This window comes from Diadema setosum, chromosome 11 (assembly GCF_964275005.1).
Source record: "Diadema setosum chromosome 11, eeDiaSeto1, whole genome shotgun sequence".
NCBI classification, from domain to species: Eukaryota; Metazoa; Echinodermata; class Echinoidea; order Diadematoida; family Diadematidae; genus Diadema; species Diadema setosum.
In genome coordinates this window covers 8,968,856-8,987,974 of record NC_092695.1, presented here as the reverse complement: position 1 = coordinate 8,987,974, position 19,119 = coordinate 8,968,856, and the positions used below count along the sequence as shown (strand labels likewise).

Genomic DNA, 19,119 nt, shown 5'->3' with positions numbered 1-19,119 from the left:
TTAAATCGTAACTCCTCGCATAATGCCACTAATAATTATGGTTTTAGATTGATTCAGTTACGTAAAAATCTTGATCTGTATATTGCAAATGGAAGGCTTGGCCTGGATCGATATTATGGTAAACCAACATGTAATAACAATAGTGTTGTTGATTATTTTATTATGTCTCCCGAAATTATTCCATTCGTTTCTAAATTTGAAATCGCAGATTTTGATGTGACATTATCTGATGTTCATAATGCTATATTACTCAGTTTATGTAACAACAACTCTATAGTAAAAAGTGCAGATAACCATGTACCAATAGACCTCAGCGAGACATCTGCTATATTCTCAAGACCCTTATGGAACTCCTCAATGCAAATCCCTCATCAAGATGCGCTGAACAGAGGTCAAATTGCGACGGTTAATCGAAACCTTGACCAATATTTGATAGGTTTTAAATCGGTAGATCTGAGCATTATTGACAATTTTAAGGGTGTGTACAGTTCTGGTCGAGGTGAGGATTTAGCTTTTTACGTTTTGCGAGATATTCAGAAACCACTCTATGAGATGTCAAAGAGCATGCAATTCTAAGGGGTATCAAAAGTTTATTTGATGAAAATCGGTTTTGAAATGGCTGAGATATCCAAAAACAAGGTGAAACAAAGAGATCCTAATAAAGTTGTGGCATGTCGCCTTTTAATTATTATTATAACTTTGTTGGATAATTCAGCCATTTGAAAACCAATTTTCATCAAATAAACGTTGAATCCTTCTTAAAATTACATGCTCTTTCATATTTCATAAGAGGTTTCTCATTATCTCACTTAAGAATGTTCAAAACATGAATCCCCTCCTCAACCAGTACTGTACAGTCCCTTTAAACTCTGAATTAAATGACATACTTAAAGCACCTGCTGTTTCACTTGGTTCTTTTAAATAGAGGAATAGGCAAGTTTTGGAAAAAGAAATGAAACACTCCAAAAAATTGGTTTGATGATAAATGCAATAAGAGAATTTAACCATGCCAAGGTAAGATACAGGAATAACAAGACAACTAGGAATTTTCATGAAATGAATATAGCTGGAAAGTCGTATAACCCCCAAAAGAGCCAAGTCCTTGTATGAAAAACGTTTTGTTAAAAAATTGCGGCACCTTGAAACAAAGAATCCCCAAGAATTTTGGAAGTTACTGAAAGACCCCCACACAAATGTTAAAAATTTAGTTGACTTTGATGCTCTTTCTCAGCATTTTATTGATTTAAATAACCCTACAGGACTAAAAGTTGTTAATGATTTTCTACCTAAATGTGAGCAGGAAATTACAAATGATTGTATTAATATGGAATTCACTGAACAGGAAGTACTCTCTAGGATTAACCAACTCAAACTTAATAAAGCAGCTGGCATTGATCCCATATTAAATGAATTTATCATTTATGCTAGAGATGACATTGCTCAAACCTTAACAAAATATTTTAACGACTGGTTACATCCCAGATGAATGGTCTGTTAGTGTTATTTGCCCAGTATTTAAAAGAGGCTCCCCCTCTCAATAGAGGTATATCAGTATTAAGTTGCATAAGGAAACTTTTTTACGTTGCTGCTTAACAATAGGGTTACAAAGTTTTTAGAAACATCTGGGGCTCTTGGAAGACAGAGTGAGCGAGCTGGTTTCAGACAAAATTATTCTACATAAGATCACATTTTTACATTTAAGACAATTGTAGATATCTATTTGAGCCGCCAGAAAAACACTTTTTTGTGCATTTATAGACTACAGTAAAGCCTTTGATTCAATCAATAGAATCAAACTTTGGAAATCACTTATTGCTCTTGGGATCGATGGGAGAGTGTTAAATAATATTATTATTGTTAATTTGTATAAGAGTGCTAAGTCATGTGTAAAATCACATTGTGGCCAACTCTCAATTGTTTCCTTCTCTTATTGGTGTAAGACAAGGCGACAATCTCTCGCCTCTCTTATTTGCTCTGTGTTTAAACGATTTAGAAAGGGAATTACTGAAAAAGTGTAATGGTCTGAAATCAATATCGGAGCTGTCATATGAATTATTGCAGACTGAAGATGCAGTTACATATTGTAATTTGATTACACTACTATACACCGATTACACTGTCATAATGGCTGAATGTAAGGATGATTTACAATGTGCTCTAGACTCTTTACACACTTACTGTATTGATAAAGAACAGTCTATTAATGTTTCTAAAACTAAAATTGTTATTTTCTCAAAGGGTAAAATTAGAAATATTCCCACCTTTCATAGGAAGTTCGAACTTGGAAGTAGTATATGAATATACATATTTGGGTATATGTTTCAATTACAATGGAAGGTTTATTAAGGCTGAGAAAAAAATTATATGATCAGGCTAGCAAAGCAATGTATTCTCTAATTTCTAAATGTAGAAGACTTAATTTACCCATTGATATCCAACTAAAGTTATTTGACTGCCTGGTCCTCCCCATTGTGACTTATGGCTGTGAAATATGGGGCTACTCTCAGTGTGCTTTGGCTGAAAAAAATGCATTTAAAGTTTTTTAATTCTTAATTGTAAACAATCAACTCCAACTTATATGATCCTCGGTGAACTTGGACGACATCCAATTATGAATTATGTCAAATGTAAGATGGTTAGTTTCTGGTCCAAACTAATTTAGAAAGATAACTATTCTATTGCTTACATTATGTATTGTCTTCTTTTAATGTGCAAAAAGCTCAAAACCTCCAATTACAATGGTTAATTGCTGTTGAAAATGTGTTGAACAATTGTTGGTTTAGTGATATTTAGTTAGCTCTAACATGTAGCCACTCATTGTATGGTTAAAAAAAAAAGTAAAACAGAGATTGATCGATCAATTTGTTCAAACTAATTGGTCTAGTACTATATTAATGACAGTGATTCCTGTATCAATTATCACACTTTTACATGTAAATTTATGTTCGAACCCGTTCTCCTGACCCTCCCTCGCAAATATGCCATACTATTTTGACTAAATTCCGTTTAGCTAACTCTAAACTCCCAGTAGTAGTAGGGAAGTACAGCAATATCAATTATGATGATAGGATATGTCCACTGTGTAACTCGAACAAAATCGGTGATGAATTCCATGTGTTATTTAAATGTAGTTCATTTGATACTCTGAGACAAGCTTTGTTGCCTAGACACTATTATAGGAAATCCAAATATCCATACAAGGCAAGTGCCATGTGTCTCGCCCATTCGCGTATACAAGAAATTGTACGCGAATGGGATATAACTGATAAAAAGAGATTTAAAGGGTAAAAATTATGGCAAAAAAAGAAACGTGCCATAAAAACTTAACATTGGACCCTTAAAGTTCGTTGACCCCTTCCTGTGACCTTTGACCTTGTGGCGACCATCCACTCCCCAGGGGACATCTACCATCCAAGTTTGGTCACAAACGGACCTATATGGATCAAAAGCTATGACCCATAATAGAAATGCGCCATAAAAACTTAACATTGGGCTCTAAAAGTTCATTGACCCCTGCTTGTGACCTTTGACCTTGTGGTGATCATCCACTCCCCAAGGGACATCTATCATCCAAGTTAAGTCACAAACGGACCTATGGATCAAAAGTTATGACTCATAATAGAAACGCGCCATAAAAACCTGGGCTCTAAAAGTTCGTTGACACATGCTTGTGACCATTGACCTTGTGGTGACCATCCACTCCCCAAGGGACATCTACCATCCAAGTTTGGTCACAAATGGAGTTATGGATCAAAAGCTATGACCCATAATAGAAACGCGCCATAAAAACTTAACAATGGGCCCTAAAGTTCATTGACCCCTGCCTGTGAGCTTTGACCTTGAGGTGACCTTCATATATGGTAAAATGTTAAGCTTTGTATGACCCCTCTTCCTTCGAAGTTTGATTGCAATTGAAGCCCAGAGTAAAGAGTTATTGAAGTTTTTGTAGCGTTACGGACAGACGACGGACGGACGGACGACGGACGGACGACGGACGGACAGACGCCGCAGGCGATCCTGTAGTCTCCCCTCGCTTCCGGTGGGCTCGACAAAAATGGAAAAACTATTTAACTGTAAAAGTAAGGTGAAATTGCTAAATCTTTGTAAAAGGATTGAGGCTATTGCAGCAAAGTTCAGATCCTCAACGCCGCCCTAGACATTCCCCGCCCCCCGACCACCAGAATATAGTGCCCTCCCCATAACTGCATCATTTTGTATACATTGATTCACCCAACTACATTTAGTAATAGCTGATACCTCTCCACTCATCTGCCCCACCACCAACCCCTCCCCTGCCAGCTTGGTAGTGGTCCCCTTGTTATTAAGACAACTATTCTTTTCTATTGTATTTTTTAAAATTACTGTATAATTAATAATGGTTTAATGATGATTAAGTTACAAGAAAATGCTTAATCTATATTGTTCAAGTGTATGTAAACTTTATTTTTAAGCCAATAGGAAATCAAATAATCTTAATTACAGTGTTAATTTTTGTAAAATAATGTTGGCATTCAGTGATTTGAATTTGAAAGTTTGAGCTCGAGTTGTAGCTATTATTACTTTGAACCATTTTTAAAGTATTAATTGTAGTAATTGAACGCAAGTTGTGGACTACTATCTCAACAGAGAATGAGAAGCAAACACGTGTCACATGTCATACATTGGATACTAGTATCATAGCTACAGTTTTAGTGTTTTCTCCTCAAACATCATTTTTATACAATTTACTGATTCACATGTCTGTTTATCACAAGTACTGTACCGGTACCGTACCAATTTTATTATTCACAAATGTTGTCATTCTGTAAATCTGTTCATTGTTACTCATGTTTTGTATCTCATACAATGTTAAGCCTTTATGCCCAGTTGGGGCCAAAAGGTGTGTTTTACAATAAAGTTCAAAGTTCTATCATCTCGATGATGACGTCGCTCTCAACGCGCCGGCGATCAATATTTCATCTGAGGAGAAAATGCCCGGTATTAAACTAAAAGATAAAGAAAGAAAAAATCTACTTACGTGTTGTTGAACGTCTATAGTTACTTGAGTACCTGTTGTACAATCTTTTAATCACGACACATACGCTTTTTTAATCAAATAGGACACCAAACACTACCACGTCTTATCCACTGTTGTTTATAAAATAGTTACGACGCAAAATCTTGGAGTGAGGCTGTGGGATGTTCAGGATTTTTGACGATTTTAGCTCTGATAATTCTAATTTTTGTCACAATGAAGGCATCCATTATGTTTCTACGTAATTGTTTGTTCGTAAAAAACTTGTACTCCACTCATGTTTTCTCCTAAACAATGTACGTACCCATAATCCTTCAAGTGTGTGTTCCACTTATCCCAGTGTTCCAGTTACCCCACTTTACCCTAACCCTACAGCGTGGGGTCTACATTTATATTATGATTTATTTGTTCAAAAGTCAACATAATTATGTAGATTTCGAATGATAATTGTGTCTACTTTACTACTTTACGCTCGAATCATCGTGCTTCATACGAATATAATATAAGTCTCACAACACGTGTATGTCCACAGGTAAAAATTCTCTTAACACTGCTTAATATAAACCTTGGTCACTGGCAATATTTACTCTGGCAGACGATAAAGTCGATCAAGGTCATAACCAGGGGGAAAACAGATGACCTGAGTGCAGAGCGCCCTTTGGTCTGTGAAAAAAAAAAAGAAAAGAAAAGAAAAAGAAAAAAACTTTACTCATGCAGTATAGGGACCGCGGGCGGAACCGGGGGGGGGGGGGGGGGCTCCATCGAAGGTGCATTAGTAGGGCCTAATGGCTAATGTTCTTTTTTTTCTCTCTCTCCCTCTCTGAAGAAGAGTGCAATTTCCGCATTCTTAACTCATTTTGTTGTCAGTATTAAAGTAAGCTTTGATTTAATTACCACTTGATGGTACTAGAACGAAGTCGGAAGGACATGAATGGCCCCTCCTGTCAAACTGGCAGTGATGCCGTTAAAAATTAACGAATGTAATTCAAAAGCTGAACTTCTCGGGGAAAAAAGCTAAACACTATATTTGCCTTGGCAGAATTAGTATAACATGCATTGCATACGTTAGGGCCTACATTTCCCTCGAGTTAATAATAAGCGAAAGATGATGCACAGTTGCACGTCTTGCCAGTAAGGTTACGGTAAGATCACACCATCTGTTTGCATGGTAAAGTTACACTCTTAAAAGATGAAATGGTGAATCAACATTTTAAATCTTGCCACTCCTCCGACCCTTTGTTAAATGTTACATTTAAGACTCAAAATGTAGAATAACGATTAAACGTCGTTTGCTCCTCAGGGTCCTGCGACCGTGCTCCAGTCTTATCCTCTCAAAGGACTTACGGTTAGGGTTAGGGTTGTGATAGGGCTTAGGTTTAGTTTGATGTGAGGATTAGGATTAGGGTTAGGGTTATGTTTGAGGGTAGAATTTATGTTTGGCATATAGCTAGCATGCAGACATTTCATGGGAGCGATCATCGCAGGAGAAAATGTCATGGAACCGGATTTACCATTCGATTTTTTAGAGTGTATTATCAATGGTCAATCAATGATCAATATCAATATCAGTATTGATGATGGGAGGCACTTGCAGGGCGTGTTCACAAAGAGGTAAGAAAGAAATGACTAAATGTTGAGGTCATGAGGTCAACAGTCAAAGGTCACAGGGGTCATGTGTGAGAGACATAAATTAAGCTTAATCTCCCAATAACGCAAGAACGGATGATCGGATTTTCACCAAACTTGCAGGTGTGTTCATTATAAAGTAAGAGAGAAACTGTAAAATTTGGGGGTTATGAAGTCAAAGGTCATAGGGTCATAAAAGACATAAGATAAGCTTAATCTCCCAATAACTCAAGAACGGAGAGTCGGATTTTTACCAAATTTATAGACTGGAGTTCATAATGAAGTGAAAAAGAAACAAAGGTTATGGGTCATAAAAGAACATAACATAACTCAAGAACGGATGATAGCATTTTCACTAAACTCGCAGGATGTGTTCTTAATGAAATAGGAAATAGTTAAACTTGGGATCATGGGGTCAAAGGTCAAGGATCATAAAGGACATAACATAATCTTAATCTCCCAATAACTCAACAACGAATGATCAGATTTTCACTAAATGTATTGTGTAGATGTTCCTATACCTCTATGTTTGCGTTGAAGATACTGCCTCGGAGATGGCGATGTTTTTATCACGGCTGCTTGGTACATTTTGTTTGCATTAATTTTAATGTCTTCATGACAGTGAACCTTTCAAATCTGAAATAAACACAAACACAGACACACACACATACACACACACACACATACACACACACACACATACACACACACACATACACACATACAAATGTTTAACTTTTACAGTATAATTATGTCCGATTTCACTGAAACTTTCAGATGTCATGTTTTATTGTTTGGCTTTTGATGTAAACATGCCGTGTACAAGTTCCTTGTAAAGGTGGATGTTCAGAATTTCACTCTCTCCTATCCTCAGCGTAATAGACCTTCACGACATTCACAGCGGACATCGCTCTCCGGTTCCCTCCGACATCAACCCGACCTTGGTCAGCCGTCACGTCGAGGCCTCCTAGTCCTCCGTCCACCTCGCCCAGGTGCCGGAATCTGCAGCAAGCGGGTTTTCGGAGTCACTCGCTGTTGCAGATCCCGGCATCTCCCTCAGTGGGTCTCTATTATGTAAAACATATACAGCATGTATATGATTGTCTTACGTTCCTTGCGTGCGTTTCCCTAGCAAGAAAAGGGGATCCCTTCGTCCATATACTTATTTATAGTTATTTATAAATGATAGGCCTACACTTCTTATTCTTTTAGTAGTAAGAGCAACTCAATTTTTTTGTAAATCCCCTCTCGCATGAGTCGCCTGCACCTATTTAATACTTATAAACTTGTGGTTTAAAATCAATTTGAAGATTATTATGACTCCCACTTTCTGGCACAAAATTTACTTTCTTTTCTTGGCTTGAAGCCCGCAGGTATACTCATACATCATAGAACCACGATTAAATATGTATAACATTTCTCCGTCGTTTGCTGCAAAAATATATTTTCCTGTATCAACGCCTCTGATTTTTTTTCCCGAATCATTGCTGTGACGCTCAGAGCTCCTTGATATAAACACTGTATTTTTTTTTCTCGAAATAATGATACAGCCATAGTAATCTTATCTATTTTGTAAAACATATCATTGTGTGTGTGCTCTATCTAAATACCGTATATTACATTGGGTTGAACCATGATATTGGTATGTGTGTGCGTGGTTGGAGGTGTATGTGTGTGTGTTTGAGTGTGTGCACGTGGATGAGTTAGTGTGCGGTACACGCGCGCGTGTATTGTGTAGTTATTTGAGTTTGTTTGAAGAATATGAGGTATTCATCAATATCATATGAGCTCCCTCGTGGAGACGTTAATGAGCTCCTTTATGGAGACAATATGAGCTCCCTCGTGGAGACTTAATGAGCTCCTTTGTGGAGATAATATGAGCTCCCTCGTGGAGACAATATGAGCTCCCTCGTGGAGACTTGGTATATATTTAATATTCTTGTTTATATCTCTATAAGATTTATAATGTTTGTTTTATGTTAAGTGCTGTCTGGGGCAAATTATTTGTATAGGGCCCCATTTTCTCTCTCTCTCCTTTCGTTCTTTAAAACAACAACAACATGTTCAGAATGATGGTTCATGTCGTAAAGATGTAGGCCTACAGATTTTGCTGTGTGATTTGCACATGGTCTTCTGGTAGCGACGAATCTCTCTAAGTGCGACTGTGCCGGGCCTATAGCTATGAAGCTTCTCCAGAAACCATTTGGGTCATTTTTTGAATTGGCCCATCATCATTTCTAAGTAGCACATAGTATAACTTAGCACCTTCTTACCTTCAGGTACATTTAGTTAAGCCTAATGATATATATGAACATCACACAAGGCTAATAGACAGTAAGTCTACGTGTGCCAAGATTTCGCTCTGATTGTCATAAGTGTAGCCCAGTCGTATCTTCTTTACTTGAATGGAACAAGCTAAATTATTCAATCAGATCAGCTTCTTCCATGTATTCATTTAAGAGATTGTTTAAACAAAGTTGTTAATTTGTAAATAACACACCATATTTATCCTGTGCTAGCTAATCATTCCTGCACAATAGCGATTTAATGGATATATCGGCATTCTGGTGAACTCTTGTTGTGGCTTAATCAATATACAATACACTGTATTTTTTATGTTACTTTGCAATGTACAGTATATATCTTTGCAAAGTATGTTATCTTTTGTATATACGTTTTGCTATTTAATGTACGTACAGTGTATGTTCATGAAAATTATTCAGGGCTCCATGGAAGACCACTTCTTATTGGTGAATGGGCTACCCTGACAAAAGATTAGAATAAATAAAATAAAAAATACATAACATAGCACAGTACACACTCACTAACACACACGCAAATTATACATACACTGTACTCCATTTCATACCACATGTAGTAAATGCTGAATGAAGGGAAGAGAGGCATTACTTGATACATGTATGTTGAAAAATTCTGCTAGAAAGTTCTAGGTATCTAACTTGGCTCTTCAGACTTGGACTCAAAAGCAAACAAGAAACACAGCAAGAGACATTTTTCTCATTTCTATATAAACGCATATTTAATCATTCCATAATGGGTTTCACAAATTCAAGCTGGAGTTCTCCATTCATAATGGCTTTACCAGACAAAACAAATGCAGCAGGTTGGTTCATGAACTCTGAACTTAACATTTACATCACAACGAATTAATTTCACAGATCTTTTGCAGTCTTGATACATGTTTTAGCACAGCCCCTCCTATCCAAGACTGTTCACTTGACTTTAAAAGCCCATTAAAAGAAAAATCATCCTCAAGAATGATATCTAAGAAGGGTGGATTGACAATGGACAAGGAACCACAGACAAGACAGAGCACATCTAGCCCACGGGGCTGATAAACTCACCTACAATACAGACAACATCTGTAACTGGAGCTGATGCCAATGCATTCTTACTTAACAAAGGCTCAACATATCATTCAGAAAAAAAAAATCACATTTTTAGCTCTGGTACAGTGGTCCTTTATCCTGACCTTTCATACATGTAATGTATTCTCCACTTTCTTCAAACCACAACATTATTAGCATTAGACACTCAATTTGTCGCTGGTCACACGAACCGACAAATCACTCAATTTTGGGTCAAATTTTCGATTTTGAGATTTTCAATCATTTCGATAGTAGACATTCCATACTACATATTCTGAAATTTTCAGTGTGTAATTCTGTGTAATTTTTACGTAGTTATCACTTTGGTAGAAGTATGTAATTCCATTTGTGAAAATTATTTGCTTTCCCCATAGACGCGTGTGTTAAACAATCAGGCCATTCGACGGTTCGGTGACCGCGCGTACTAGTACGCGCGGTCACCGAACCGACGAATCAGTGCGCATTGACTTGCGTGTAGTTTTTGAGATTCAACAGTTCATTGACCGCGCGCACAGTGCGCGTACTATGTAATACATGCGTTGACAATAACAACGCTCAATGTACGTACATGTACATATGGACACACATGGAAAATGACGTTCTTTGCAGACCGAAAATACATGCATGCAGCTCTTTGACAATTTCCCGTTTATTTGTTAACAATACAATTCGATAAAAAGTTACAGCAAGAATTGAAGTCTGATGTACTACAAAAATAATTGGAAATTATAGACATGAAAGTGTAGCAACCATAAGTCAAAAAAGGGTTAACTTCAAACGCGATTTTCTCGAATTGTCATTCTTACGCAAACACGAGGGATTCGTCGGTTGGTGTGACCGGCGACGAATTGTTAAAGGCATGACTGGAAGATGATATACCTTAGCCAAAGTTCAAGAACCTTTCAATTTAAGGAATTTTGTCCAAATCTAGTTGAGATACCTACTTGTCATGGGTCAAGTATAAAGATCACCCATTAAAGATTTTACTTCCATGATGCTAAGAGGATCTTGGAGGGGGGGGGGGGGAGGGGGGGGGGGACAGATGGATGGGCAGACAACCTGAAAATAATGCTTGTACATTGTACCTTTAGCACCCTTTGGGGGAGATAAAGAAAAGTTTTACTTGTGGCATGTAACCTGCCACAGATTGTTATTTCACCAAAAATGACTGATTTTTCTAAGTGAACATGTAATTGGCAGGTTGTCATACTGTAGCCATACAATTTGATCTTGACATTGCAAGTCTGACCTCTTAAATAGCTTGGAATCATCTCGCTAAATTGCTTTGTCATAGCTTGTAAACTTGAGAGTTTTGTCTAATCACTTCAAAGATTCCACCAACTTTCATGAACATTGGTCAAATTTCACCATTTGAACTCAGTAAACTTGGACTGGTATACAGTGCACTCCCGTTATAACGAACACGGTTGTAACGAAATTCCGGTTACAACGAAATAAAATTTAGGGCCGCAACATTATCAACTCTATGTATTTTTATTGTTTATTCATTCGGTTATACTGTAACGAAATTTCGTTATAACGAAAGAAAACTGCCGGTCCCGAGGACTTCGTTATAACGGGAGTCCACTGTATCAACACTTAAGGACCAAGCTGACATACTCGAGTGTAATACTTTTCACAAACTTTGAAAGTCTTTCATCTTTTGATCATGTTATGATTTGACAAATGCACTCTATTCATGTGCTAAAAAAATACTTGTGCCACCTATGACATGTATCACTGGGCTACTTGACATTCTGCTAGCATCAGTGATATCAAAAATAATTTCACATCTTTGTTGGTGAAATCTTTTTGATGAAATTTCAATACAACAGTGCAAAAATCTATGAAGTTTGATCAACTGGTCAGTGGAGTTGAAAAGTGATGACTTCTGCTTTTACGCCTCCAACTCTCTTAATTAAGGATTGAATCCTTTTAGATCCAGCACCATTCTCTGTTTTGTGAGAATATGATTGATTTGAGATATCATTCCTCTATATTAGCATGCACACGGAGCTCCCTTAAACTGATTCCGCAAGATATTAGATCAGTATTTCCGCTCAAATTTGGATATGTGTCCAGAAAACAAAGTTTCTGTGGTTTGGATCACATTCGTTCTGGCTTCACATAAAAGGCATCTCCCATTGTGGTCTCAAAGCCTTTTCCTCTTCCCTTGTCTCATCAGCTCCCTCTATAGGTGGAGTAAGAGTATGGACTGAGGAGCAGAGGAACGTGGTAGTGTTGGCTGGGGTCCTCAATCTCAAAGACCACCTGAAAATGAGAACAACGAAAAAATTTGTAACAGATACATTGAACAGTGGTCTCCCATTATAACGAAGTCCTTGGGACCGGCAGTTTTCTGTCATTATATCGAAATTTTGTTGGAACCAAACAAATAAACAATAAGAATACATAGACCGTATAATGTTGCGGCCTTAAGTTTTACTTTGTTGTAACCGAAATTCTGTTATAACTGTGTTCGTTATAACAGGAGTGCACTGTACTGTAAGAAAAACCATTGGTTACATACATGTAGCCTACCATGAGCAAAGCAAATTGATTTGACTTCAAAAGAGTAAAAGTATAATTAATCACAGTGTTTTCTCTTGATAGAACCCTCATATTGCCTCAACAGAGAAATAACCATAATATATTCACAGCTATATCAATTGTAATTTGAAGTAGGATTCTGTATGGAAAACTGAAATCACTCTCACTCTGAGATTTGATATCACTTCATCAAGTTACAACTCTCTTTTGAATGGAAGTACATTCTCCTTTCCCAATCCTACTTGTTATGCAGTAAACGGTGTAAACAGCAGCAGCCACTGATTATGTTGCAAAAACTGACCTCAACAAATGGGTAGAACCCCTTTGTGTTGGTGTTCTTGAAGTATGCACCAGTGTCAAAAAACATCTTGTAGATTCCTGGAAGGAATTGGTCTTGCTTCAGGAGGCCTGGACATCTACCATCAGAGTTTGTAAATCTGCGTGGATAACAGGGAGAGCATAGTCAGTCTTGGCTCAAGCTGAACTTGGTTTTTTAGCACATATTGAAATTACAATGAGGTACATTGGAAAAGTTAGGAAATGTTCTTGATTCTACCATTCAGCTTACTCTGAGTCTAAATATTTCAGGAAATCACATACTGTAGTACAATACATATAACATTTCAATTTCACTAATCTGTTGGATTTAATGAAAATATGATTCAACTGTAGGGGCAAAGAATAAAAATAAATTGGATTATCTCCAGTTTTTGTTATTAAATGATACACCCAAAATGTCCAGTCATTTTATAACCTGTACAACTGAAAAGTACTCCAGTTCTGTTCAGTGATAAGAAACTGTTACCAATAACCAATAACAAGATTAGTACTGATACACAAATAATTTTCATGATTGTACTTAGCAAGAAAATCAATGCTCAAATTAATGGTAAATTGAGTATGTTATTACTCTATAATCTTGTAATTACGCCCAATGAATTACTGTATATGAAGCTTGTTTACAAGAGCTATGGAGACAGCCCATTTGAATCTTTCATGGAACATTTGTGACACTCATTACATAATGAATTCCCCCATGTGCTGTCCAGGCAAGTTGTGGACAATGAGAAATACCTACCCTTCTGATATTCTCTTCCACTGACCACCTGCCAAGAAATAAACTTCAATTCTCATGTCTGCTGCTGGCGAGCCTCTTGCTGTATCTAAAACATGACTTGTCAATGGACTCCCTGCCATTTTTGATGATGCCTGGGGGAAGGAGGCAAAAATACCAAAGCATGAATATCCTTGCAACACCAGTCCAATGTACCCAAACTACAATGAACTACCACAAGCAGATACATGTAACAATTACCATCTGATTACCATTCTATGTTACTATGCTTTTAAAGTGATCCTGATCATCACTTTTGATGGGACTACGTCTTTCATGTAAAAACAATTTCCATGAGGTTAATATCAGCCCTTTTACATGCAGAGCTACCAAGTCTCACGCATTCTGCGTGAGACTCAAGCATTTAGGGCCTGTCTCACGATCTCACGCAGGGCACCCATTTTTCTCACGCATCGGGTGAAGTCTGCAATTTGTGCCAAAAATAAGGAGCATAGCTCAAAGGATTCAAGTGATAGTTGCAATTAAAGGTATATTTCCCTTTTGTGTTTCAAAATTGGTAAAAAAAAGGCACTTAAGTATGCACCAGATCGCATCATTAAGAGCTAATAATTAAAAAAAGCTCCCATGGGAGGGAGGGGTGGTGACACCCTCCTCGTTCGCGCGCGCATGCCCGCGAGCGCCGAAACGCCGAGTCATGAAAATCTCACTCATAAAAGTTTTTTGAACTTGGCATCTCTGTACATGGCACACCATAACTGTGAAATACAAACACAAAATGCACATTATTCTTTAACAAAATTAATGTTTACTAAGGGCAATAAATCATGAACATCTCAAAGTACCAACTCTGCAAACCTATGAATTACAGAAAATTGTTGCATACATCAGCACAAATAATATTGCTTCAGGCTGTATAACTATGGATATGGTGTACAATTAATATAACAATGGAATGCCAGCATGAATTCAGCCTCATAAACTGAATACACTGGTATCATATCCAATCCCAACAAGATGTAAACTGAATGAAAGATGATTATAGACTTAAATTAATACAATCAAAGGTAATATGCATGGTGCACTATATTATTTACTGGTATCAAAGGGGGCAGATCACGATTCCCGCCATGATAAAGCATGACTGAAGAGTTCAATGCCTGTCAAATTTTTAAAAAGATACCCCCTATTCAGCACACTTCTGGAAATAAACATGTGTCATATTCATTAAAAAAAAAAAAAAAAGTTATCAAAGCAACCCATCTTATAATTCATGATCATTTAATATAACAAACGTATTAAAATCATCTAGATATCTAACGTAAACTATACACAGCCAAGTCGCTGTAGACTATTCGCACAGCAAACTAACAGCGTCTGGTCGGGCTACTGTACTAAATTTACTGTAGGTCTAACACAGTTACTACTGTACTACAGTGTACTACTAGATATCCTTCCATAATTCCATGACATCAACATGAATGTCTTGAGATGTGGAAAAGACTCTGGACTGGGGGAGGGAAAGAGAGGGAGAGACAGGCAGACAAACAAACAGACTATAAATAGACAATGGTAGGCATAAAGGGGGTACAAAGGGGTACGAGTACAAGTGTACAGGTAAAGAGTAATTATACGACTGTCCCTGTAGCTGTAGAAGTGCAAGGCAAGGAGTGCACTTTGGTGGAAAGGACATACATGACCGTGCACCTCAAAACGAACATAAAGTCGCACACACTGATTTTGCGTGAGGACTGAAAATAAGTGAAATGGGTCAACCTAGCCGAACTTGACTTTTTCATATTTTCTGAAAGAGCGGGTCTTCTTTTACATCATGCTAAAATTTGGTATAATAAAACGGGCAGGAAAGTGTGTCTTTTTAGCAGTTTATTTCGAACATTTTTGGTAGAATAGTTTCAAGTTTATTTTTCCACATCTCATAAAAAAAGAAAGAAAATGAAATCAATGTGATTTCATACAGCATAACAACATATATACATACAGAAAAAACAATCATTAGGAAAATAATGCAACATAAAAATCAAAATTTGTGACTCGGGTTAAGTGACGAGTGTGGAGGGGAACAGCAATAGGCCATTGACCTTTCGAGGCTGAACCCCAAAGGCAAGATGAAAACAATGAGTCATTTAAAATATCATAATTACCACAAATACCAGTTATCAATCAAGGCGTTACAGAATAGTTAACAACGAGCACATAGTACAATAACAAGGACTAAATGCACTTACAGGGGACAAGCACAGAGTACAACAACAGGGTGTAAGTGCACTAACGGGACAAAGTACTTACAAAACAAAACAGTATACAAAAACAGGACATTGTGAGCACAATTGTAGCCATCTGGGACTACAAATTTATACAATAATTTGAAATAAGCTGTAACTTATATTTTCTTCTGAATGATGCTAATGATGGACTTTGTTTTACATCAATGCTTAAACTGTTCCACAATTTTGGACCCAAAAATCTTATACTACTTCTTGATATCTTATATCGATAAAATGGAACATACATATTGCACGAATTTCGAGTTTCATAAAAATTTATAGATCTATTAAAAACAAAATAACTGCTAAAAATTTGAGGCAAATAACCTTTTGAGTGCTTATACATAAAACTGGCTACTTGAAACAAATAAATGTCATTTACTTTGAGCATGTTCAGTTTCTTAAAAAGAAAATCAGCTGATGTTAAAAAAGATGAATTTGTTATAACACGGATTGTACGCTTTTGCAAAATTAATACATGTACTCTATTCAATAAATACAATGCACATTTCCCCCATGCAGAAATACAATATGAAATATATGGCAATATCATAGTATTATACAAATTCACTAAAATGCGCAATGGTAAAAAACTCTTCATCCTATTTAAAACACCAATAACTTTAGATATCTTACAAGATATATCATTGATATGATACTTCCAACTCAAATATTCATCAACTATAACACCTAAAAATGTAACATTCTTAGCCTCTGCTATTCTTTTTTCATATAACCTTATATTCAATGAACTAGTATCAATTGTAACATTACTTGGTCTGAATACCATATAAACAGTTTTTTCATAATTTATTGTAAGTTTATTAACTACGAACCAATCACACACCTTCTTCAGTTCAGTATTCAACAAAGCTGTCATATCATGTATATTTTTACCAGATAAAAATAAATTAGTGTCATCTGCAAACATAATTGGGTTTAAAATATCACTCACAAAACATAAATCATTTACATATAACAGTGGCCCTAATACAGAGCCTTGGGGAACACCAACATTTATAAAATTGTGTTTGAGGAGTGATTATCAATGAATACATACTGTTTTCTGTTTGTTAAATAACTTTCGAACCACTTTAAAACATTTCCCCTGATTCCATAATGATACAATAGTGTGATTAGGTGTGTCTTTAGAGTCCCTTTTTCATTTCTAAAAACCTTGTCCACACTCTTCACTTTCAACTCCAATAACTTTTGAAAGGATAGTGCTACTGCTTTGAAAGTTGGCATTAATTATGGACAGAATGTGTTAATGTCCAATAATGAGTCATGCTTAATTTCAGTTTAATCTGATAATCTCTTCATTGTTGTTACTCTGGTGGTTTACTTCCTGTTTTTTGTCCCATTCATCGCACAGCCTGCACGGTTTGGTAAAGATTAAGCGCTTGAAATGACACTGTACTTCAGAGCCTCTTTTCTCAGTTCACACTTTTCCTGAGTTTGTGCTTTCTTTCCAATATTTAGATAGGTTAGGAGAGTCCATTTGATTTGAGTTATACATCATTTTAAAGCCTAAAGTCTGCTCTTTCAGAATATGGTCTTAACTAAAAATTCATGTCTGGCGACTTTTTGTTTGTTTTGAGGTGTAGGGTCACATACAGACAATGCAGTATATGGGACTACAGTCTTTCGACAAGCGCTTGTCACATCCAAGCAATGAGACACCAATATCACTCGCTCATAGTTCGTTTGGATACACAGAGGTAGCTTTACTTCTACCAAGATTTAAATGCAACCAACAATTCAAGGTTACCTCCGGTTTGCTTTGGATGTTTTCTTCCTCCGCAGAAAAATTCGACACAAGATGAGACGTGAGGGATTTGATACGAGCAGCAGCGGCATCCATAACGCTAGTAGCAGTGTCACTACGAACGCTTCATGTGCATATCTCCAGCGCGGCGCGGCGCGGCCGCCTCGGCCCCGGCGGCGAGGCGACCGGCCCTCGCCCCTTTATGGCCCCTACCCCTATGTTGGTCGAGTGTTACTAGTAGTTAATAGTACAATTATATTCTTGTTTGATGAAGAAGCGTTCTGCTCACTTTCTGCCGCTATAATCTTTGACAGGGACCTTTGTCTCGTAACACTCGTTTGTACCTGTACTACCCCCCCCCCCCCCCCCACGCACCTTGGTCCTTGGACTCCTACTTTTTTTTTTTTTTTGGTTTTTTTGTCTGTTTTCTTGGGCTGGGGTGGGTTTAGGTTCAAACCCCCTCCCGGGCCCCCGCCTTTTTTTTTTCCTTCGTCTCCTTCTTCTTGGTTGCCAGTGGAAAATTGGGAGAGTAGTTTTCCTTGTCATGACCCATTGTCATTGGAACGATCCATCCGTCTTACACTGGTTTTGTAATACATGTAATTTGTCTGCTCCGTAAAGCACATTGCTACAACACTTAACAAAGGAAACTGACGTGACATACAGTAGGGATGTAAGTTTTTTTCATTTCGATTCTCTGCCAAAACAGCAAATTTCTTGAGGATCTGTGTGGGACTTGTGAAGCCATGACATCATATCATAGCTCATGCAGTAATTAGTATATATGCCCTTGGTTTTGATATCGGTTTCATGAAAACAAAAACATGTGGATGTGGAATCCATAACTTGCTACATGTACCAGTAATTAGTTTTAATGTTGAATATAATGCAACTATCTAAAGTTTCCTGTACATAGACTGTCTCCACTCTAAATGCCAACTTTAATGCAGTGTGATATTGTACTTTTATTTTGTCAAGAAAAACAGATACAAGTACACTATTTTCCTGTTTATAGAAACCAGGAATGTCTCCTGCAATCTACGAATTAATAAGACAGCATTTTTTATTTATTTACGGTGTGTATTTTTTTGTTTGTTGTTGCACTGAATCAATTGTCACAATACCTTTTGAATTTGTGGACATGAATGCATGTAATTTGGCTACCGGTACTTCTCTTTTTTTTTTTCCCCAAAGATATATCAATCTTGGTGAGGAAATATCAACATGTTAAGGTAAATGATGTGCTGCTGTCATTTCATCTTCAAAGCATCATCTCCATTTCAGGTCTAACGAGTTCACTACACTTAATAACACTATCTACAATAACAAACAAACAAAACTGAATTTTACAGAAAGGTATTTGCAATCTTTCTTTTATCCTTTGCAAATGTTTTTTTTTTTTCATTTTCTTTTAA

General features: G+C 36.9%; 1 protein-coding gene across 1 annotated transcript; it reads right to left on the bottom strand.

The window, feature by feature from the left end:
* Positions 1-11,234: 11,234 nt before the first annotated feature.
* On the bottom strand, positions 11,235-17,838 carry LOC140235125 (5-hydroxyisourate hydrolase-like). Its single transcript, XM_072315165.1, has 4 exons — positions 17,708-17,838; positions 13,658-13,788; positions 12,881-13,016; positions 11,235-12,300 (listed from the first exon to the last, which is right to left on the bottom strand). Exons 1-4 carry the CDS (start codon positions 17,798-17,800, stop codon positions 12,211-12,213), a joined length of 450 nt encoding a protein of 149 aa, XP_072171266.1. The 5' UTR covers positions 17,801-17,838; the 3' UTR covers positions 11,235-12,210.
* Between the last annotated feature and the right edge of the window lie 1,281 nt (positions 17,839-19,119).